Source organism: Oncorhynchus mykiss, chromosome 12 (genome assembly GCF_057628025.1).
Source record: "Oncorhynchus mykiss isolate SJ-2025 chromosome 12, ASM5762802v1, whole genome shotgun sequence".
NCBI lineage: Eukaryota > Metazoa > Chordata > Actinopteri > Salmoniformes > Salmonidae > Oncorhynchus > Oncorhynchus mykiss.
In genome coordinates this window covers 12,424,153-12,448,593 of record NC_143033.1, presented here as the reverse complement: position 1 = coordinate 12,448,593, position 24,441 = coordinate 12,424,153, and the positions used below count along the sequence as shown (strand labels likewise).

General features: G+C 42.4%; 2 protein-coding genes across 2 annotated transcripts in view; one reads left to right on the top strand and one right to left on the bottom strand.

Moving 5' to 3' along the window:
- LOC110536969 (endoplasmic reticulum metallopeptidase 1) overlaps positions 1–15,668 on the bottom strand; it is a 48,954-nt gene extending 33,286 nt beyond the window's left edge. The window contains exons 1-5 of the mRNA XM_036936926.2: positions 15,013–15,668; positions 13,051–13,355; positions 4,472–4,599; positions 3,085–3,190; positions 444–590 (exon numbers count right to left, since the gene is read on the bottom strand). Coding sequence (XP_036792821.2) covers positions 444–590; positions 3,085–3,190; positions 4,472–4,599; positions 13,051–13,355; positions 15,013–15,281 — 955 coding nt within the window. The 5' untranslated portion in view covers positions 15,282–15,668. The remainder of the gene's footprint in view (positions 1–443; positions 591–3,084; positions 3,191–4,471; positions 4,600–13,050; positions 13,356–15,012) is intronic.
- Positions 15,669–21,010: 5,342 nt separating this feature from the next.
- Positions 21,011–24,270, top strand: LOC110536967 (melanoma antigen recognized by T-cells 1). The gene is made up of 5 exons (XM_021622650.3): positions 21,011–21,209; positions 21,699–21,789; positions 21,985–22,081; positions 22,539–22,640; positions 23,689–24,270. Exons 2-5 carry the CDS (start codon positions 21,725–21,727, stop codon positions 23,755–23,757), a joined length of 333 nt encoding a protein of 110 aa, XP_021478325.1. The 5' UTR covers positions 21,011–21,209; positions 21,699–21,724; the 3' UTR covers positions 23,758–24,270.
- Positions 24,271–24,441: the final 171 nt, after the last annotated feature.

Genomic DNA, 24,441 nt, shown 5'->3' with positions numbered 1-24,441 from the left:
GTAGGGGGAATGGGAATGAACTGTTCATCTAGAGGCTAATGAGAAACACACTAAAGGATGAACTCAGACAACCATTAAATAAAGTGAAGGCAGTCGGATAGGCAGTCGGCTAGTCTGCCAGTAGGCTAGTCTGCCAGTAGGCTAGTCTGCCAGTCGGCTAGTCTGCCAGTAGGCTAGTCTGCCAGTAGGCTAGTCTGCCAGAAGGCTAGTCTGCCAGAAGGCTAGTCTGCCAGTCGGCTAGTCTGCCAGTCGGCTAGTCTGCCAGAAGGCTAGTCTGCCAGTCGGCTAGTCTGCCAGTCGGCTAGTCTGCCAGTAGGCTAGTCTGCCAGTAGGCTAGTCTGCCAGTAGGCTAGTCTGCCAGTAGGCTAGTCTGCCAGTAGGCTAGTCTGCCAGTAGGCTTGGCAGCAGAGCGGAGATCTAAGAAGGCAGGAGTTTTACCCTACCTGGAATGTTTCCAAAATCCCTGTAGATGCGGAAGTCCGTGTCAGATGGGATCACACCGCTCTGGAAGACTTCCTGTCCCACCACCGAGGCAAAGGGATGTTTGGCAGCATGGACATAGGCCTGGACCAACCAGGGGTTCTCAGGACCTGTGTGTGTGTGTGTGTGTGTGTGTGTGTGTGTGTGTGTGTGTGTGTGTGTGTATATATGCCCGCGTGTGTGTGTATATATATGTGTGTGTGTGTATGTGTGTGTATATGTGTGTGTGTGTGTATATGTGTGTGTGTGTCAATGAAGGAGAGCCAAGACAGGAGGGACTCGTAAAAGATGTGAAACCACCACTTTAAACTTGTACATAGAGTCCATCCTTTAAAGCAGGGGTTCTTAAACGTTTTCAGCCTTGGACCCAAATGAGAAATTCTGTGTTTTCCTGGGACCCAAGCTTAGGAAAATATGCAACTATACGTAAATATTGGTACATTTCATTGCCGTTATGCCTAAAACAAATGCAATATAGACAAAAACTAATAATGAAATAGCCATTTAAATATCTATTCATGTTTATTTTACCCATTAAAAACACCATTACATACCTGTCTAGGTTGGTACTGTAGCTGTTAAAATACAATCAATATTTTTCATTCTGAACTGGAAAAAAACTGACTGATCACATCACACAGATGTATAACAGAACCACGGGAGGCTGCTGAGAGGAGGAAGGTTTATAATAATGGCTGGAACGGAGAGAATGGAATGGCATCAAACACCTGGAAACCATGGAAACCATGTGTTTGATGTATTTGATACCATTCAGCTAATTCCGCACAAAACACATTGCGGGTGATACTCGTTATTTCTCAAAGTTTGTACAAAACCAAGAGAGAGAAACTCATCGCTCTATGTGCGTTTCATGACGATTGAGCTCAGTCAGAACTTGTGGCCAGCTTGAGTCCATTTGATGACAGCGGTAAGTGATGGCGAGTGGGAATGACAAGTCAGTGGCTGAGAGCACATCATCTGCTGCTGAACGACAAAGCTGCAGCGTGTGGGTCACGGAGTGTTCTTCAAGAAAACTGCAGAAAAAAGATCTGGTAAACGACGACGCACACACATCTTCCTCCCACTTGCGCGGCTGCCAAACTGAGCTGAGATACAGCTGCTAAACAGAGATCGCATTGAACAGTGAGCGCAGCTGCACTTGAACAAATCAATTCCAGTAATTCATTAAATAATTATACATGAACTATGACACTTTGCGCCCCACTATTAACAGGCCACGACCCACTATGGGCGCGACCCACTATGGGTGTGACCCATACTTTAAGAAAGGCTGCTTTAAAGGAGTAGGGCAGTCCCCGACTAAAGAAAATCTTGGTAGACCGAAAGTAGTCGGTTCTTTTTTAACATGTATTTTTCAATATATAGACACACCCTATGTGTTTTAATAAAATCAACTATATGCATCAAGCTTGTCTGATGCTTTAAGCTCACTGTAGGATTAAATAACACACAAATGACTCAAGAGGGAGTCATTTGGGAAGATAGGGAAGATAACAACTTTAACCCGACCATCTTCCTCCTGCTGGCTTTCATAGATTCTGCCACTACTCTCCTGAAGTTGCCGGTAAAAGGCTACACGAAGAGTCAGCAACCTTACTCATGTTGAATGCCAATTTATCTTAACATTTCTATCGATCTGCATGCCAGTTATGATTTTCATATACACATTTTCATGGAACACTTTCATTTAATTTATAATAACATCTTCATATGTCAAAATCATTGTCATGTGGTTAATCAAAATGATATCCAAATCTGCAGAAGTCAGGGCATTCACACTTCTTGTGCTTCGCTGAGCAGTGCAGAGCTGTTGTCAAGGAAGTGAGTTTGTGTTTTCTACAGGATGTACTGCCCCCACCTACCGTCAACCAATCAGGTCAATGCAGAGCTATACAGAGCCCCCCACATTGTTATAACATTTGGGAGGAGCATAGCGATGCGGTACAGGGCTGGATTGCGTCCCATACCACATTTTCAGATCAAGCATAAATTGTCTTTTAGTCTAGGCCTCCACAATGGATTAGTTCACTGAGATGGGCGAATATATATATATATATATGGTTTACCCTAATTAGTCCCACCAGTCTACTAATTGAGGTAAATTCCAAGCATAAGATATTCACATTTACAACATCAGCCAGTTTCCTTCTGCAGCCAGTGAATTGATTTTCCTAACACACCTCTCTCTCCTCAAGCTGACATTGCTGGGGGCCATTTGCATTCTGCAGGTGTTCCTGTACGACAGCTCTATTCCGTTCCCTGAGGGCCAGGAAGGTTTGTTCAGCTGCTGACACAGACACCTAAATAAATATGTTCCATTGGCCTGGATCCAGGTCCAATCACTGGTCTAAAACACAGAGTAGGTAGAAGTTGCCCCTAACCCCTACCCCACAGATCTAGGATCAGATACTACTTTATTTCTTCTCCTGGTTAAGGTTAGGTTTGGGAGTAGGCTAATCTGATCCTAGATCGGTGGTGTAGGGGGCACCTTCTACTTAGAAAACACCAATTCTTTGTCCCCTCATCCCAGCTGCCTCCACCTACCACCTGTGAGTGTGTGTGTGTGTGTGTGTGTCCACCTACCTGTCTGAAACACCACCTCTTTGCCGCCCACCCCTGCAGCCTCCAGGTTGATGAAGGCTCGGACCTGCTTGGCCCAGGGATGCTGAGTGATGAAGCCATGACTCGCCTGGGGTGCAGGGGAGAAGAGGTTTATAAAACAATATTTCACATTCCATATGTCATTTAATATCATTTTACAAGAACAAGCAACCCTTACACAAGAGGAATAGCATTTATGATTCTGGCTGAAAATGTATGTCACTCGAAATGTGATTGTGTAAACTTAGTTGACCTCCTAACATCCTGTCCAGTGTTCACTAGTGTCTCTCTCTGTCCAGTGTTCACTAGTGTCCCCCAGTGTCTCTCTCTGTCCAGTGTTCACTAGTGTCCCCCAGTGTCTCTCTCTGTCCAGTGTTCACTAGCATCCCCCATTGTCCCTCTCTGTCCAGTGTTCACTAGTGTCCCCCAGTGTCTCTGTCCAATGTTCACTAGTGTCCCTCTCTGTCCAGCGTTCACTAGTGTCCCTCTCTGTCCAGTGTTCACTAGTGTCCCTCTCTGTCCAGTGTTCACTAGTGTCCCCCAGTGTCCAGTGTTCACTAGTGTCCCTCTCTGTCCAGTGTTCACTAGTGTCCATCTCTGTCCAGTGTTCACTAGTGTCCCTCTCTGTCCAGTGTTCACTACTGTCCCCCAGTGTCCCTCTCTGTCAAGTGTTCACTAGTGTCCCTCTGTCAAGTGTTCACTAGTGTCCCTCTCTGTCCAGTGTGCACTACTGTCCCACAGTGTCTCTCTCTGCCCAGTGTTAATTAGTGTCCCCCAGTGTCGCTCTCTGTCCAGTGTTCACTACTGTCCCACAGTGTCGCTCTCTGTCCAGTGTTCACTACTGTCCCACAGTGTCTCTCTCTGTCCAGTGTGCACTACTGTCCCACAGTGTCTCTCTCTGCCCAGTGTTAATTAGTGTCCCCCAGTGTCGCTCTCTGTCCAGTGTTCACTACTGTCCCACAGTGTCTCTCTCTGCCCAGTGTTCACTACTGTCCCACAGTGTCTCTCTCTGCCCAGTGTTCACTACTGTCCCACAGTGTCGCTCTCTGTCCAGTGTTCACTACTGTCCCACAGTGTCTCTCTCTGTCCAGTGTTCACTACTGTCCCACAGTGTCTCTCTCTGTCCAGTGTTCACTACTGTCCCACAGTGTCTCTCTCTGTCGTGTTCACTAGTGTCCCTCTCTGTCCAGTGTCTCTCTCTCTCTGTCCAATGTTCACTACTATCCCACAGTGTCTCTCTCTGTCCAGTGTTCACTACTGTCCCACAGGGTCTCTCTCTGTCCAGTGTTCACTAGTGTCCCTCTCTGTCGTGTTCACTAGTGTCCCTCTCTGTCCAGTGTTCACTACTGTCCCACAGGGTCTCTCTCACCTGCAGCACATTCTCCTCAGCTCCATTGAAGAGGAACACCACCCCATGTCGTAGAGGTGTGGAGAGGTTGGCCAGGGAGTGAAGCACCTCCAACATCACCGCACAGCTCACTGCATCGTCACTTGCACCTGTCCCACACACAGGTTACATGGGGTCAGAGACTGAGGAAGGCTGGCACAGTAACACTCTGTGTGTGTGGTCTCATAAAACTATATGGATGTGTCCCTGAATATTGGTGTGTGTGTGTGTGGTGTGGTGTGGTGTGGTGTGGTGTGGTGTGTGTGTGTGTGTGTGTGTGTGTGTGACACAAGTAATGCCCTGCTGAAATTCCTGCCTGGAAGGCTGATTGCATAATCACACAGTGGGAGCAACAGTCATCACTTACTACCTAACCATCAGACAAGCAACACAATGACAGCAACACTACCCTAACCATCAGACAAGCAACACAATGATAGCATCAGTACCCTAACCATCAGAAAAGCAACACAATGATAGCAACACTACCCTAACCATCAGACAAGCAACACAATGATAGCAACACTACCCTAACCATCAGACAAGCAACACAATGTGATCTACAGTTCCCTAACCATCAGACAAGCTACACAATGTGATCAACAGTATCCTAACCATCAGACAACCTACACAATGTGATCAACAGTACCCTAACCATCAGACAACCTACACAATGTGATCAACAGTACCCTAACCATCAGACAAGCAACACAATGATAGCAACACTACCCTAACCATCAGACAAGCAACACAATGATAGCAACAGTGCCCTAACCATCAGACAAGCTACACAATGTGATCAACAGTACCCTAACCATCAGACAAGCTACACAATGTGATCAACAGTACCCTAACCATCAGACAAGCTACACAATGTGATCTACAGTTCCCTAACCATCAGACAAGCTACACAATGTGATCAACAGTACCCTAACCATCAGACAACCTACACAATGTGATCAACAGTACCCTAACCATCAGACAAGCAACACAATGTATTCAACAGTACCCTAACCATCAGACAAGCAACACAATGATAGCAACACTACCCTAACCATCAGACAAGCAACACAATGATAGCAACAGTGCCATAACCATCAGACAAGCTACACAATGTGATCAACAGTACCCTAACCATCAGACAACCTACACAATGTGATCAACAGTACCCTAACCATCAGACAAGCTACACAATGTGATCAACAGTACCCTAACCATCAGACAAGCTACACAATGTGAGCAGCAGTACCCTAACCATCAGACAAGCAACACAATGTGATCTACAGTTCCCTAACCATCAGACAAGCTACACAATGTGATCAACAGTACCCTAACCATCAGACAAGCTACACAATGTGATCAACAGTACCCTAACCATCAGACAACCTACACAATGTGATCAACAGTACCCTAACCATCAGACAAGCTACACAATGTGATCAACAGTACCCTAACCATCAGACAAGCTACACAATGTGATCAACAGTACCCTAACCATCAGACAAGCAACACAATGTGATCTACAGTTCCCTAACCATCAGACAAGCTACACAATGTGATCAACAGTACCCTAACCATCAGACAAGCAACATAATGTGATCTACAGTTCCCTAACCATCAGACAAGCTACACAATGGGATCAACAGTACCCTAACCATCAGACAAGCTACACAATGTGATCAACAGTACCCTAACCATCAGACAAGCTACACAATGTGATCAACAGTACCCTAACCATCAGACAAGCTACACAATGGGATCAACAGTACCCTAACCATCAGACAAGCTACACAATGTGATCAACAGTACCCTAACCATCAGACAACCTACACAATGTGATCAACAGTACCCTAACCATCAGACAAGCTACACAATGTGATCTACAGTTCCCTAACCATCTGACAAGCTACACAATGTGATCAACAGTACCCTAACCATCAGACAAGCTACACAATGTGATCAACAGTACCCTAACCATCAGACAAGCAACACAATGTATTCAACAGTACCCTAACCATCAGACAAGCTACACAATGTGATCAACAGTACCCTAACCATCAGACAACCTACACAATGTGATCAACAGTACCCTAACCATCAGACAAGCTACACAATGTGATCAACAGTACCCTAACCATCAGACAAGCAACACAATGTGATCAACAGTACCCTAACCATCAGACAAGCTACACAATGTGATCAACAGTACCCTAACCATCAGACAAGCAACACAATGTGATCTACAGTTCCCTAACCATCAGACAAGCAACACAATGTGATCAACAGTACCCTAACCATCAGACAAGCAACACAATGTATTCAACAGTACCCTAACCATCAGACAAGCTACACAATGTGATCAACAGTACCCTAACCATCAGACAAGCAACACAATGTGATCAACAGTACCCTAACCATCAGACAAGCTACACAATGTGATCAACAGTACCCTAACCATCAGACAAGCTACACAATGTGATCAACAGTACCCTAACCATCAGACAAGCTACACAATGTGATCAACAGTACCCTAACCATCAGACAAGCTACACAATGTGATCAACAGTACCCTAACCATCAGACAAGCTACACAATGTGATCTACAGTTCCCTAACCATCAGACAAGCTACACAATGTGATCAACAGTACCCTAACCATCAGACAAGCTACACAATGTGATCAACAGTACCCTAACCATCAGACAAGCAACACAATGTGATCTACAGTTCCCTAACCATCAGACAAGCAACACAATGTGATCTACAGTTCCCTAACCATCAGACAAGCAACACAATGTGATCTATAGTTCCCTAACCATCAGACAAGCAACACAATGTGATCTACAGTTCCCTAACCATCAGACAAGCTACACAATGTGATCAACAGTACCCTAACCATCAGACAAGCTACACAATGTGATCAACAGTACCCTAACCATCAGACAAGCAACACAATGTGATCTACAGTTCCCTAACCATCAGACAAGCTACACAATGTGATCAACAGTACCCTAACCATCAGACAAGCAACATAATGTGATCTACAGTTCCCTAACCATCAGACAAGCTACACAATGGGATCAACAGTACCCTAACCATCAGACAAGCTACACAATGTGATCAACAGTACCCTAACCATCTGACAAGCTACACAATGTGATCAACAGTACCCTAACCATCAGACAAGCTACACAATGTGATCAACAGTACCCTAACCATCAGACAAGCAACACAATGTGATCTACAGTTCCCTAACCACTTTAAGTCTACTTAGGCTTTTAGAACTGACCATCAGACAATCTACTGCCTCCTTCAGCCCCGTATCCCCGTCTTAGAACGTCAAAAAAACACAAAAGGAGGGTGATATTCCACTAGACACATCAAAAGGAGGGTGATATTCCACTAGACACATCAAAAGGAGGGTGATATTTCACTAGACACATCAAAAGGAGGGTGATATTTCACTAGACACATCAAAAGGAGGGTGATATTTCACTAGACACATCAAAAGGAGGGTGATATTTCACTAGACACATCAAAAGGACGGTGATATTTCACTAGACACATCAAAAGGAGGGTGATATTCCACTAGACACATCAAAAGGAGGGTGATATTTCACTAGACACATCAAAAGGAGGGTGATATTTCACTAGACACATCAAAAGGAGGGTGATATTTCACTAGACACATCAAAAGGAGGGTGGTATTTCACTAGACACATCAAAAGGAGGGTGATATTCCACTAGACACATCAAAAGGAGGGTGATATTTCACTAGACACATCAAAAGGAGGGTGATATTTCACTAGACACATCAAAAGGAGGGTGATATTTCACTAGACACATCAAAAGGAGGGTGATATTTCACTAGACACATCAAAAGGAGGGTGATATTTCACTAGACACATCAAAAGGAGGGTGATATTTCACTAGACACATCAAAAGGAGGGTGATATTCCACTAGACACATCAAAAGGAGGGTGATATTCCACTAGACACATCAAAAGGAGGGTGATATTTCACTAGACACATCAAAAGGAGGGTGATATTTCACTAGACACATCAAAAGGAGGGTGATATTCCACTAGACACATCAAAAGGAGGGTGATATTTCACTAGACACATCAAAAGGAGGGTGATATTTCACTAGACACATCAAAAGGAGGGTGATATTTCACTAGACACATCAAAAGGAGGGTGATATTCCACTAGACACATCAAAAGGAGGGTGATATTTCACTAGACACATCAAAAGGAGGGTGATATTTCACTAGACACATCAAAAGGAGGGTGATATTTCACTAGACACATCAAAAGGAGGGTGATATTTCACTAGACACATCAAAAGGAGGGTGATATTTCACTAGACACATCAAAAGGACGGTGATATTTCACTAGACACATCAAAAGGAGGGTGATATTTCACTAGACACATCAAAAGGAGGGTGATATTTCACTAGACACATCAAAAGGAGGGTGATATTTCACTAGACACATCAAAAGGAGGGTGATATTCCACTAGACACATCAAAAGGAGGGTGATATTTCACTAGACACATCAAAAGGAGGGTGATATTTCACTAGACACATCAAAAGGAGGGTGATATTTCACTAGACACATCAAAAGGAGGGTGATATTTCACTAGACACATCAAAAGGAGGGTGATATTTCACTAGACACATCAAAAGGAGGGTGATATTTCACTAGACACATCAAAAGGAGGGTGATATTCCACTAGACACATCAAAAGGAGGGTGATATTTCACTAGACACATCAAAAGGAGGGTGATATTTCACTAGACACATCAAAAGGAGGGTGATATTTCACTAGACACATCAAAAGGAGGGTGGAATTCCACTTTCTGCCCCACTAGGCCAGCCCCATTCCACCACTATCAGTAGGAAATCTCTCCACGGTTAACTGTGGCTGTTGTGTTAGCCACTGTCTCATCCTGCAGTGCAATATTGTTGTTGACAGTCCGGTATTCTATTGTTGTTGACAGTCCGGTATTCTATTGTTGTTGACAGTCCGGTATTCTATTGTTGTTGACAGTCCGGTATTCTATTGTTGTTGACTGTCCGGTATTCTATTTCAGGGCCCTGTCTTTCAAAGATAATTCATAAAAATCAAAATAACTTCACAGATCTTCATTGTAAAGTGTGTAAACACTGTTTCCCATGCTTGTTCAATGAACCATAAAGAATTCATGAACATGCACCTGTGGAACGGTCGTTAAGACACTAACAGCTTACAGATGGTAGGCAATTAAGGTCACAGTTATGAAAACTTAGGACACTAAAGAGGCCTTTCTACTGACTCTGAAAAACACCAAAAGAAATATGCCCAGGGTCCCTGCACATCTGTGTGAATGTGCCTCAGGCATGCTGCAAGGAGGCATGGACTGGCAAAAAGTGCTCTTCACTGACGAGTCGCGGTTTTGTCTCACCAGGGGTGATGGTCGGATTTGCGTTTATCGTCGAGGGAAAGAGTGTTACACCGAGGCCTGTACTCTGGAGCGGGATTGATTTGGAGGTGGAGGGTCCTTCATGATCTGGGGTGGTGTGTCACAGCATCATCGGACTGAGCTTGTTGTCATTGCAGGCAATCTCAACGCTGTGCGCTACAGGGAAGACATCCTCCTCCCTCATGTGGTACCCTTCCTGCAGGCTCATCCTGACATGACCCTCTAGCATGACAATGCCACCAGCCATACTGCTCGTTCTGTGTGTGATTTCCTGCAAGACAGGAATGTCAGTGTTCTGCCATGTCCATGAGGAGGAGATGCACTGCAGTACTTAATGCAGCTGGTGGCCACACCAGATACTGACCTTTACTTTGGATTTTGACCCCCCCCCCCCCCCCCCTTTGTTCAGGGACACATTATTCCATTTCTGTTAGTCACATGTCTGTGGAACTTGTTCAGTTTATGTCTCAGTTGTTGAATCTTATGTTCATACAAATATTTACACGTTAAGTTTGCTGAAAATAAACGCAGTTGACAGTGAGAAGACGTTTCTTTTTTTGCTGAGTTTATATAGGAAAGAAAAACATTGGAGGAAAACCCAAAACAAGAAGTCGAGACCTGCCTAGAGATTTCCTGTCGAGCAGGTTCTCTTTCTTATGAAGGTAGAAACAACACAAGGAGTACTAACCAGGCCAATGTTTTTTACTGAAACACCCAACAACTACAGCAGTTAATCAGGGACTGAGGAGGATGATATTTATTGTAGGCCTAGGAACGCTATCGACTTGGAGCTTAGGCTATACTCAGTATGTGAATATTTATACTCAATGATATGTGATATATAGGCTGCTACAGTATATGTTAAAATGACTCACATTGACACGTTGTGTAAGAAGGGAGGGAGCAAAAGAGAAGGAGAGTAAAAAACAGAATAAGAGAGAGTAAGAGGGAGAGTAAAAGACAGAATAAGAGAGAGTAAAAGACAGAGTAAGACAGAATAAGAGAGAGTAAAAGACAGAATAAGAGAGAGTAAGAGGGAGAGTAAAAGACAGAATAAGAGAGAGTAAAATACAGAATAAGAGAGAGAGTAAGAGGGAGAGTAAAAGACAGAATAAGAGAGAGTAAGAGGGAGAGTAAAAGACAGAATAAGAGAGAGTAAAATACAGAATAAGAGAGAGAGTAAGAGGGAGAGTAAAAGACAGAATAAGAGAGAGTAAGAGGGAGAGTAAAATACAGAATAAGAGAGAGTAAAAGACAGAATAAGAGAGAGAGTAAGAGGGAGAGTAAAAGACAGAATAAGAGAGAGTAAGAGGGAGAGTAAAAGACAGAATAAGAGAGAGTAAGAGGGGGAGTAAAAGACAGAATAAGAGAGAGAGTAAGAGGGAGAGACAGAAAGAGAATCGTATAATCCAGCCCTGCGTAGTGGACAGGCCGGTCAGGCCGTGCGACAACTAATGTTGTCAAAAAACAGTAGTCTTGTTACCCTCAGAAATGTGTGTGTGTGTGTGTGTAGTGTGTTATATCGACAGCGTATGTCTATGTGAGTGCGCGGGCTCATGTGTGTGTGTGTGTGTGTGTTAAACAGAGCCAACAGGTGACTGTTGCTTCCTCCCTGTTCACACACACTTCCCCATTGGGCCTTGCTTGATAACAGAGAACAACCATCACGTGGGACAATGCATGTGCTAATTCTTTCTTCTGTTTTTTTTTTCTCCACAATGTGCATGTTTTGAATTCCTGAATCCAGCTTCCTCTGTCTGAGAGTATGTGGAAGCCAGGGAGGAAGGAAACATGCCAATGCCTGGGTTGTGTTTATTTTCTTGCTCCCCATCCAATGTATTTAACAACCTCTTCTGGTATCAATTTCCTGGTTTAAAGGTACAGAACTTCGTGTCCAGACTTTAGAGAACATTCATTTCTCTTCAGGGGTTATGGGGAATGAATTATAGTTGGAGAACTGTATGTAGGCTTAATCTGAGATTCAGTCTGAAACTATTCTTAGTTTGCACCATGTTGGACTGTAAGTCGTAGCCTGTTTTGTCCTCTCTGTTTTCAGGGATATGATGGTGTAATTACATTTAATGGAGAGTAAAGGCGTCAGCATTCTTCCATTCAGCTGGCGCATAGCCGTAATCCCTTAAAAGGCCGTCACTTGAAAAACGAGAAACAAAAGCGGCAATGGTACTATTTGTCCAATTTGAGACACTATACACTTCTTCAAAATAGTCCGAATGAATCTAAGATAACTCAAGCAATCTGTCATTAACTTTGACGTTTTTGCCAGAAGAGATCTTAGTCACGCAATTTTAATATCTAACTAAGATGTTTGGTGCAGTATTTCGCAACGAAAAAATGTGCATGAAAATGAGTCATCACCTCGTTGAATGACAGAAAATACTTTATTGAAGAATCCCTACTGTTGACCAATCACCGACTAAGGGGCGTAGACTTCAGCTCTGAAATTCCTCTTGCCTCAAGAAGAAACGTTGAGTGGCCAAACAGCCAGAAATAAAATCTCACCGAAGTCCAAAAGGTTGTCATAATATATACGCAAACTCTACTGCGCTGTTTAGGCTGGGACGCCTTATATATATATATAGAACATGTTTTTTTATGTATTTTTTTTTTTAAATATGATGATTTTGCGTTCACGTTACTGTATGAACTAATAGGACCTCCCCACCCAACTGTGGTTGTACTACAGTACACCACCACTACTACTGTTGCTTACTGTCTTGACCAAAATAACAAACATCTCTGTCAGAATCAGTCATACACTCGACCATTTGTGCCTTAAATAACATGTATTTTAGCTATTTTCTTCAGTAATGTAACTGTAACTAACAACACTACTCACACAGACAAGATCGTATCCACTAAATGAAATGTAAGGGAAGCAGACCCAGGCCTGGTCATCGCTAGAGATTGTATTCGGCCTGTTGTGTGTGAAAACCATGGTTGTGTTTTCATGGTGTTTTGTGTGTGTGTGTGTGTGTGTATGTATGTATGTGTGTGTGTGTGTATATGGTGTCCCGGGAGTGGTGAATAATAAACCCTAAGATATAATAAAGACTAATTGGTTGTGTTGTATTGTACCAGGACTGTTGGCCACAGAGTCAAAGTGGCAGTTGGCCAGCATGAGGTGCTGAGCCCCAGCCTTGGGCTCCAGGCGGACAGCGATGTTGCTGACCCGGTCGTAGTAGGAGGTGAACCCTCCCAGGAAGTCAATGCTGAAGGAGCCTGTGGGTCGCTGGACGTCCACAGTGACAGAGTGGGGTCCTGAGGCGCTGTCGGCCTTGATGTGCTCAATCTGCTCTAGCAGGAAGTTAACCGTTAAGATCTCATTCTCCGGGCTGCCCGTGGGACGGGGACCGACGCTGGTGATACGCTCCAGGTGCTTCCTGGCAGAAAGGGAAAGGCATGCAGGGAGTGAGTCAGCAAATCAGGTGAGACATGTTAAGTAAAGGCCTACTACATCTGCAGTTTCTATCAAGTTTCATTTAAATCATTTTGAAAAAGTTGTTTTAATAAGTATGAACAGTTTCTAGAGTTGTGCTTTGCTTTCAGCAAGCATAGCTAATAACTTCCAAATGTAGGCTAGGCCTAATATTATGATCCCTTTTGACCTGACGTATACTACGTTTTGTTGTGCATAATCATATTAGAAGAGTTAAAACATTGCGAGGCATCATGGCAATGTTTTAAAGTGGGATATGACTTCTGTCATCCCGTACTGTTTGACTAGTCATATCAGTACTGTAAATAGCCTACTGTAGAGCCTGTTTATTCGTTTTCTTAGAGACAAAGCCTTTCCTGTTTCTTTGGTTTGCAAAAATTCTGGCAGCTACAATAAGATCCACACCAATAAAGCTGTAGGTCATTTGACACTCCACAGGGTCTATGTGGTAGTTTACATTGAGGTAGCCTATGTAGACACTCACCCCCACCCCTTCCCTAGTCTGCTACCAAATATGTTTGAGCTGTCATGCGCCAATGCCTATGTTCATTGTCAAGGAGCCAAACAGTTTTGTCACCACAGGAGTTGGCAATACAGCACAAACAGATCTGGGACCAGACTACCACTTCCCTTACGCCACCAAAAACAGGAAGAAGTCCCCATAGACTGTATGGCTGTGGATAGGTCAACTAGACTGTAAAATCCAAATGACTCCAGATGATTCCCTTACCTGTAGCCTATGTCTGACATGTTTGCCCTCAGATTATGTAGGTGTCACATTATTTGACACTTTCATAAGGCTAATGTACATTGTCCCCACCCCTTCAATTCCCTTCCTCCACTAAAGAGAGGAGGAAGTCTACATGGACTGTGTGGGTGTGGCTAGGTCTAGGTAGACTGTAGTGTCCTTAATGACTCCAGGTGGTTTTCATTCCTGTATGTTAGCTTTAGGGTTGCCCTCAGATTATATCACCTACTGTATGTGTCCCATCTAACACATTCATCAGGTTTATGTGTCTACATCTCTCTAACTAGTAGTGTCATAAAGCAGGATTTTATCAAATAAGCATCCAACTGCTCTCTGATTAACTGAAAAGCAGCCTTGTATATGTTTATTACGGGAATATAGGAAATAAAATAAGTAGTTCATTTAGAAAATGGTGTTATGCTACAATTATTCAAATGTAGAGGATAACTGGTCTATTTGTGTCTGATATTTCTTCACTATTGACAACTATTGTCAGACAGACTATGTCAGCGCCACAAACTGTCAAGAAACAATGGAGAAGGGTGTCTTTATATTTCCCCCGCCACTCCCTCCTATGAACCGACCGTTAGCTACACCCTAGCGACACCTGACATGGGTTACCTACAACGACAACTAGTACCAGTGGCTTGTAGCGTAGCTAGGTGGAACCAACTCTGAGATAACCTTTCCTCTAGTTGTTTATCTCAGAGTTGGTGTCGTTAACGCCGTACTGCAAACTGGAAGCGATCGCAATGGAAGAAGTAACGTTAGGCTAATATCAGAGATTCTATACATGCAATTTGTTGAGAATATAGCTATCTACAATTCAATTGACAACAGTATCAAGATTTACCTTGCCCTGATAGCATTGAACTCGCCAGTAGACTTTCCAATGACTAGCTGCTGTAATGATAAATGAACGACTCCCCACAGCACCAGAATAAATACAGTCACCAGTGCCACTCCGACGCCTTCGTGTAGCAGGTACAAGCTCACTTCAGGCTTCTTTTTCACTTCACTACAGCCGTTGATTCCACATTGATCCTGAGAGTCATTCTTATTTTCCGATACATTGTTTTGCGTAAAGGATTTTATTCTCCTAATAGTGGTGTCCTTCTCCATCTTTGCCACTGGTACACATATATATGAACGTCCAATACACCAGCAACCGTCGCTTCTGGAACACCGGACAGATCACGAAGAGGGACAAACTTCTCTCACTACAAGCAGAGGGGAAAAGGCGAAGCGAGAGAGATAACTGGGGCCAAAATCTGTCATCTCCAGCAGTTGGCGCTTTTTCGCTCGCCTGACGAGTTTTGTATGGAGCTCAATGAGTGTCGAATATGGTTAACAAAACATTTTATAACTTATTTGCTCGAATATAAGTTCCTAATGATTAGGTTGTTATGAGTGCACTGATATAAGTAGGACACGTTACACCCCGGCTACTTTGAGAAAAACCACTGGGTGCGTTTGTAAATTGCCTCCAGTGTGCTCTGGGTCGTTCCTAAATTCAGAGAGTATATACAAGGCTACCCATAAACCCTAGCGGTCAAATAGGGAAATGGTTCCAATCGTTTTTCCACCATTTCTTTTTTCCATAGGGAATAAGAAACACTTTAAAAAGGGCTGTGTTTTGTGTAGGCTTACCCTGGCGTGAATTTTTGATAACCGCCTAAATCTCTCTTGGACAAGGTGAATTGTATCAATATATCATCTGTATTTACTCTCAGATTTGAAAATGTAAATTAGTATCAATGTAGACATCCTGCAAGACTACAAATCCCTGCAAGCTCCTGCAAGTCATCTCTAGCTGACACCTTTGCTAACAGGTATTGTGTCAATTTAGAACTTGCACAAGACAGTTCACAGAATTGTAAATGTATTTATTTTTTGCCAATTTATTCATTACGAAATTTAGCTAACATTAGATAGTTAATCCAGAGATTCTTACCGATTCGGCAGTCTAGTCCAGATCACCATGAATGGCATTTATAATTCTTTATGATAGCCACATTAGCAGCTAATTAGCATTTCATATTGGGGGGTTAAATACAGGTGAATATATAAGTCACCTTGTCCTAGAGAGATTTACACAATTATCAAAACATCACGCCAGGGTAAGCCAAAACAAAAGAACAGCACTTATTTTAAGATTCTAAAAATCACTATGGGAAAAATGAATGATAGAAAAACGATTGGAACCATTTCCTTCTTTGACTGCTAGGTTTTATGGGTATTATGACTCATACTGTGGTACTCTATACACTCGTATCCACCGTGGACCGGTTCGCATATAAAACATTGTCCATTCAGTCTGCAAAGGCGTCGATTTCCTCCGTAACTTGATTTATTTGTGAGTAAAAATTGTTTTTAAAAATCTCGCCAATAAATTAAGAAATCGAGTTAAGGAGGAATATTGAATTAAGGAGGAAATCCTAAGTGGAGAATGATTGTTTTATGTGCGAATTGGTCCATGAGGGATATGTGTGTAAAGCCGGCTGCATACATTCCCTTCGGACGGTAAAATGAAACGACTCAATATCGCCATCTGCCGGCCTTTGGGATAGGTTGAAATGTTTAAACTTTCCTACCTAATTTCTTCTTTTTTTATTAAACTTGTTGTGCTCATTGCAATGGTTTACTATTTAATTTCACTAATATACAGGAAACTACCAAAATAAAGGAAACACCAATATAACTCTTCTTAATAGGCTGTTGGGCCACCACGAGCCACCAGAACAGCTTCAATGCTCCTTGGCATAGATTCAACAAGTGTCTGGAAAACTATTGGAGGGATCTGACACTATTCTTCCACGAAAAATTCCATAATTGAGTGTTTTGTTGATGGTGGTGTTAAACACTTTCTCGGGCGCTGCTCCAGAATCTCCCATACGCCTTCAATTGGGTGGAGATCTGATGACTGAGACACACACACACACACACACACACCCTTTAAACCCGCTATGCTCCTTTGCGACCCCTCTTTCAAAGTCATTGAGATCTCTTCTAGCCACGGTAGCCAAAATAATAGGCAGCTGGGCATTTCTATACACGACCTTAAACTTATTTGAATTGCTAAATTAACACAGGAACCACACCTGTGTGGAAGTACCTGTATTCACTATACTTTGTATCCCTCATTTAGTGTTTCCTTTATTTTGGCAGTTACCTGTAGTGTTCCAGTATGTGAACTGCCTGTGAAGCAGAAGGTAGTGATATTGTGCACCCTACAGACCATTTCTTGATACTGCGTGATCCTCTACAGTACTGATCAAAACAGGCAACAAATGGCAATTATATTATTACACTATTCAGAGCATCATACTGCATTTCCAACACAATACAATAAAACATGTTATCTTATTCACAGGAATTGTCATTGATACTCACTGCTTTAGCACACTCTGCCAACCCAGATGTCTTAGCCGTGTCTGAATCCTGGCTTAGCAAACCACCAAAAACCCTGAAATCTCCATTGCTAACTATAACGTTTTCCGCCAAGATAGAACTGCCAAAGTGTTGCAATCTACTGCAAAGATAGCCTGCAGAGTTCTGTCTTACTATCCAGATCTGTACCCAAACAATTTGAGCTTCTACTTCTAAAAATTCACCTTTCCAGAAATAAGTCTCTCACTGTTGCCGCTTGCTATAGACCTCCCTCTGCCCCTAGCAGTGCCCTCGATACTATATGTAAACTGATTGCCCCACATCTATCTTCTGAGCTCGTGCTACTAGGTGACCTAAACTGGGACATGCTTAACACCCCGGCCATCCTACAAACTAAGCTTGATGCCCTCAATCTCACACAAATGATCAATGAACCTACCAGATACAACCCCAAATCAGTAAACACAGGCACCCTCATAGATGTCATCCTAACTAACTCGCCCTCCAAATACACCTCTGATGTTTTCAATCAAGATCTCAGCGATCACTGCCTCATTGCCTGCATCCGTAATGGGTCTGCGACCAAACGACCACCCCTCATCACTGTCAAACGCTCCCTGAAACACTTCTGCGAGCAGGCCTTTCTAATCGACCTTGCCGAGGTATCCTGGAATGACATTGACCTCATCCCGTCAGTAGATGATGCCTGGCTATTCTTTAAAAGTGTCTTCCTCACCATCTTAAATAAGCATGCCCCTCTCAATTTTTTTAAAAACTAAGAATAGATATAGTCCTTGGTTCACGCCAGACCTGTCTGCCCTTGCATTAGCATCGAATAGCCCCCGTGATATGCAACTTTTCAGGGAAGTTAGGAACAAATATACACAGGCAGTTAGAAAAGCTAAGGCAAGCTTTTTCAAACAGTAATTTGCATCCTGTAGTACTAACTCAAAAAAGTTCTGGGACACTGTAAAGTCCATGGAGAATAAGAGCACCTCCTCCCAGCTGCCCACTGCTCTGAGGCTAGGAAACATTGTCACCACCGATAAATCCACTATAATTGAGAATTTCAATAAGCACTTCTCTACGGCTGGCCATGCTTTCCACATGGCTACCCCTACCCCGGTCAACTGCCCGGCACCCTCCACAGCAACCCGCCAAAGCCCCCACCCTTTCTCCTTTACCCAAATCCAGATAGCCGATGTTCTGAAAGAGCTGCAGAATCTGGCCCCTACAAATCAGCTGGGCTAGACAATCTGGACCCTCTCTTTCTAAAATTATCTGCCGAAATTGTTGCAACCCCTATTACTAGCCTGTTCAACCTCTCTTTCGTATCATCTGAGATTCCCAAAGATTGGAAAGCTGCCGTGGTCATCCCCCTCTTCAAAGGGATTGACACTCTAGACCCAAACTGCTACAGATCTATATCTATCCTACCTTGTCTTTCTAAGGTCTTCGAAAGCCAAGTTAACAAACAGATTACTGACCATTTCGAATCCCACCATACCTTCTCCGCTATGCAATCTGGTTTCAGAGCTGGTCATGGGTGCACCTCAGCCACACTCAAGGTTCTAAACAACATCATATCCGCCATCGATAAGAGACATTACTGTGCAGCCGTCTTCATTGACCTGGCCAAGGCTTTCGACTCTGTCAATCACAAGATTCTTATTGGCAGACTCGACAGCCTTGGTTTCTCAAATGATTGCCTCGCCTGGTTTACCAACTACTTCTCTGATAGAGTTCAGTGTGTCAAATCGGAGGGCCTGTTGTCTGGACCTCTGACAGTCTCTATGGGTGTGCCACAGGGTTCAATTCTCGGGCCGACTCTCTTTCCTGTATACATTGCAATGATGTTGTTCTTGCTGCTGGTGATTCTCTGATCCACATCTACGCAGACGACACCATTCTGTATACACCTGCTCGCCCGTCCAGCATCACTACTCTGGATGGCTCTGACTTAGAATACGTGGACAACTACAAATACCTGGGTGTCTGGTTAGACTGTAAACTCTCCTTCCAGACTCACATTAAGCATATCCAATCCAAAATTAAATCTAGAATCGGCTTTCTATATCACAACAAAGCATCCTTCACTCATGCTGCCAAACATACCCTCATAAAACTGACCATCCTACCGATCCTCGACTTCGGTGATGTCATCTATAAAATAGCCTCCAACACTCTACTCAACAAACTCCTGTACGCTCTCGTTGGTTGGCCCTCGCTTCATACTCGTCGCCAAACCCACTGGCTACAGGTTATCTACAAGTCTCTGCTAGGTAAAGCCCCGCCTTATCTCAGCTCACTGGTCACCATAGCAGCACCCACTCGTAGCATGCGCACCAGCAGGTATATCTCACTCGTCACCCCCAAAGCCAATTCCTCCTTTGGTCATCTTTCCTTCCAGTTCTCTGCTGACCATGACTGGAATGAATTGCAAAAATCTCTGAAGCTGGAGACATCTCCCTCACTAGCTTTAAGCACCAGCCCTTCAGAGCAGTTTACAGATCACTGAATCTGTACTTAGCCTATCTGTAAACAGCCCATCTATCTGCCTACCTCATCCCCATACTGGTATTTATTTATTTTGCACCCCAGTATCTCTACCCGCACATTCATCTTCTGCCAATCTACCATTCCAGTGTTTAATTGCTATATTGTAATTACTTCGCCACCATGGCCTATTTATTTCCTTAACTTACCTCATTTGCACTCACTGTATATATACTTTTTGTTTTCTTTTGTTCTACTGCATTATTGACTGAATGTTTTGTTTATTCCATGTGTAACTCTGTGTTGTTGTATGTGTCGAATTACTACGCTTTATCTTGGCCAGGTCACAGTTGCAAATGAGAACTTGTTCTCAACTAGCCTATCTGGTTAAATAAAGGTGAAATAAAATAAATAAAAAGAATGACAAAGCAATGAGGAGACAACAACACATGGAGGAGAAAACCTACTTTGTGTTAAATATGGATATCTTTTTGTGCTCTCTCTTTTATTTATAAAGCATATTTTGGTAATAATCCAAATATTTCGTACTATGAAATGATTATGATATTGACCAATAAAATATAACATTAATTTCCAGAAATACAATATTATCATTGGGCTGAACAGGACATGGTGAGTGTACAGGCTAATGTTCAAGATAGGCTATCAGTTGTGTGTAATGAACGTTAGCATATTACATAAAGTTATTATTATGAACTGAAGTGAATGTACTCTAAAATAATTATATGAAATATCAGCATCCTTTATATTTTCCTACTTGAATAGGTGTTTATCAAGTTTCCGTTATTAATATGAATAATGAGGTCTCCTGAGTCACAGTCAGACAGAAAGAATTAGCAGACAAAGCTTCACGAGTCCATAATAGTTAGATGTGTTCTGGCTCTAGGGCTGGGAGGGTTAGTAGTTAGAATTGTGTTCTACAGAGGTTTCATGCTAATTAGTCCAGTTCAATGGCTTTAAGCATGAGCGGTTGAACTCGTGACGGTCATAAGAATTATTTTCCTCCCCTCATAGTTCTAACCCATTCTCAAGTCAGAGATTTAATTTTTTTTAAAAGTGAGACTGAGAACTTTGGGAAACAGTGTTGCGAAGCAATTTAGAAGGATCGGACCCTTTCACAATCTACGTAACTATCCACTTTAGGTAAGACGATGTTTATTTATTATTATTATTTTTTTTAAATGCAGACCAAACACTGGCAGCCTTGATGCACAGGTCCTTCAGTTATTCTATTCAACTATATCATTTTTTTTTTAAATGGACATTTTCTAAATGATCAATTGTCTCTGGATTTACAGAGCCTATCGCATATATTATGCTTGATGGACTAAGATATTGATCACAATTCAAATCAATATAGTTGTATTAATTGCATTGCTACAAAAAAAAAGAACATTAGTGTATATAAACATACAGTATATGCATAGGCCTACAGAAATCACATAAATGATCTCATCTGATGTGTTAAAAAATTGCTTTGAAATGGAGTGTGAAATACATGTGCACATTTCAGGGACAAATACTGAATCTACCAGTCTCAAAGTTGACCAATGGTTCACATTATGTAATTGATATTGCTATTCACATGTAATAGCCATATCCTATAGTTTATAGCCCAACGGTATTCCTCAGGTGTAGTCACTGGATGGTTCAAAGAGATGCCTCGCGGTGACTTCAATGTTTATTTTGCAAGCAGAGGAGGACCCCATGTCAGGAACGAAGAGTTAGTGGATTTTTTTATTTTTACGATGGCAATATGACTATTGACTCTATTTAAGGGCAGGCCTGATAGAAATTCTGAACTTTATTAGATTTTTTAAAGCTTTTGTTTTTTGTTATGCTGCATCTCAATCTTAATTGATCATTTGGTGAAGAAAGTATTATTAATTTAGTGTTTTCTTCTCTTTTTGTGCCACAGGGCAGCAGGCATAGCTCTGTTGGTCTTCATACTTGCAGCCCTTCTCATCCTCGGATGCTGGTATTTTAGGAGGAGATGTGGGTACAAAATGATTAGGGTAAGATTAGTCCAGCACTTGCATGGCCAAGGGTGCATATTTCAATAGTCTTAATAAATGGCTTCCTCTCTACTTCCCTTAATCTGTGGTGATCTGAAGAGAATAGGCTTAGGCTTTCACCCGGACAGTTATTTCCGATGATTCTATGTCTATGATTCTCAGTTAAGATAAAGGAGGATACAAAGAGGGATAGCTGCATAGATGTACATCAACTTGGCAATGGGTTTAGGGGAGGTCGCACCACACTGGTTCCTTTAGATCTGAAAACTCAGAAGAAGAAAAGTGTATGTATGGGTTGCTTTCCCAGTGAACATAAGTAAAAATAGTAAAAAAAAAAAAAAGTATTTTCAACCATAAAGACAATGTTTTCATGTGTTTTGCTCATAGGTTTTCGACGGGGCTTATACCTCCTGTTCCCCTGTTGTTTTCTTTTCCTCTCGTGTTATTCTCCCCACAGAGCCCAAGATCAGGGTCCCTGCCAGGATTCAGTGGAGGACAGTTCAACGAGGGAGGAGCCACAGCAGAAAACAAGATGGGCCTCAGTGACCTCCGACCTTTGGTAAAACACTGGATGTACTGGGGGGGAGAGTAACGGTGGTCAGGGCCCGCATTAATAAAGCATCTCAGAGTAGGACTGCGGCTCTAGGATCAGTTTTTGCCTAGTAGATCATACTGAATAAGATTACATGGACAGAGGGGCCCTGATCCTAGATCAGCACTCCTCTAAGGCGCTTTTTGAATATGGGCCCAGAGCTCTCTTTTTTCAGAGTATTTGACAACTTTTATTGAATGAAGGTGTTTTTGTGAGGTTTAAATCTCCATACAAACTTAAGAGAAGTGAGGAGAGAATTGGTTTATGCCAAAGTAGTGGTGGAACCGATCCCATGATGCAGACATGGGCAGTTATACGCTGGAAGGCAATGGTGTGACCAACCCCAGGCCATAATCGTTCTCTTGTCATAGGATACTGCATTCCTCTGACTATACAGACAACAACACAACCATGAAGGAAGGACCTATTGTTCAACTCTCCATTACTCTTCTGAGAAGGAAAGGGCAACAAAGCTAAAGGTCATGTGAGCTGCCTGATGCAATATGACTGGTGGCGGTTCAGTCTGGGATTATGTCACCGGACCAGTCAGGAGGGGATTATGATCTGGAATTCATAGGGGTGTTAGGAAGAGGAGGTTTGATCAGAGTGGTGGGGGAGGGGTGGTGTGTGTGATATTCTACTGGAAAAGGTGAACCTTTCTTTGTTCAGAGGAAAATATTTTGACTTGAGGGCTTTTTCCACGTCTGAGACGAACCAAGCTGGACTGAGCTGTCCGATGCATCCATCATAGATGCTGAAATCATTCCGAAAAGGACGATGTGGAAAGAAAATATTCAGAGACTGCAGTTGAAAACTAGCCAACTGGCTAAAACTGTCATTTTTACAGTAATGTTGACTACTGTGCACTGTAAAACTAAATGTCATAACGTAAGCGAGCTCCGTTTGGTTAGGCCCGGCGCAATAGTGTGAAAATGGAAATAGTATTTCAATCATCAAAGAGTGGCTTATCCTGCTTGTTTTCTAAATGGTGTGTGTTTGACTTGATGTGTTTCAGGTTCCCAATGCCCCTCCTGCATATGAGACAATAACATCAGGACCCCTACCTCCTCCCTACTCCCCCTAATAACAGTCCTCTGTGGATAACCAAAAAGATGAAAACTATGAACTTAATGTGATGTCTTATTTAAACTCTATATCAATGACGAAAAAGCTTTTGATGAAAATACTATTAGCAGTCTATATTTACAATTACACAATTTACCATATTTTACTCTTGTTTTTTTTTACTATCTTGTATTTTTTTTTTTTATGTGTATTTCTCCAAAACTTGTTTTGTGTGTTATGTGTTCCTCAAGGTTATATTTCTGAAGGTTGCTCAGCAAACAAGACCCTTCTATCAATACTTGAATAACAGTATATTAATCGATTACAACAAAGTCGTACTTAGGAAATTGCTTGTTCATTTAAGAAAAAAAAAAAGTATATCTGCAATTGAGAATCCATAGTAATTTAAAGACAATAACTTGGGCTTGATCGTTGTTATTTCAACATGTACTTATGAAGGGATTTCAAAAGGATGGAATGGTTATCCCCTAGAAAATCCTGCAGACACATTTCAATAAAAATATAACGTTTACCAAGGGTCTAATTCAAATTAACACCACAAAACCCTCTCTGTAGGACAGTTATTTCCAAGCAGAAATGTCCACAGTTATGCAATGAAAATGTACCAACTAAATACTTAGAAAAAACTATATGGTAGGAACAAAAATAATATATATATATATATATGGGCTTCAACATTTCA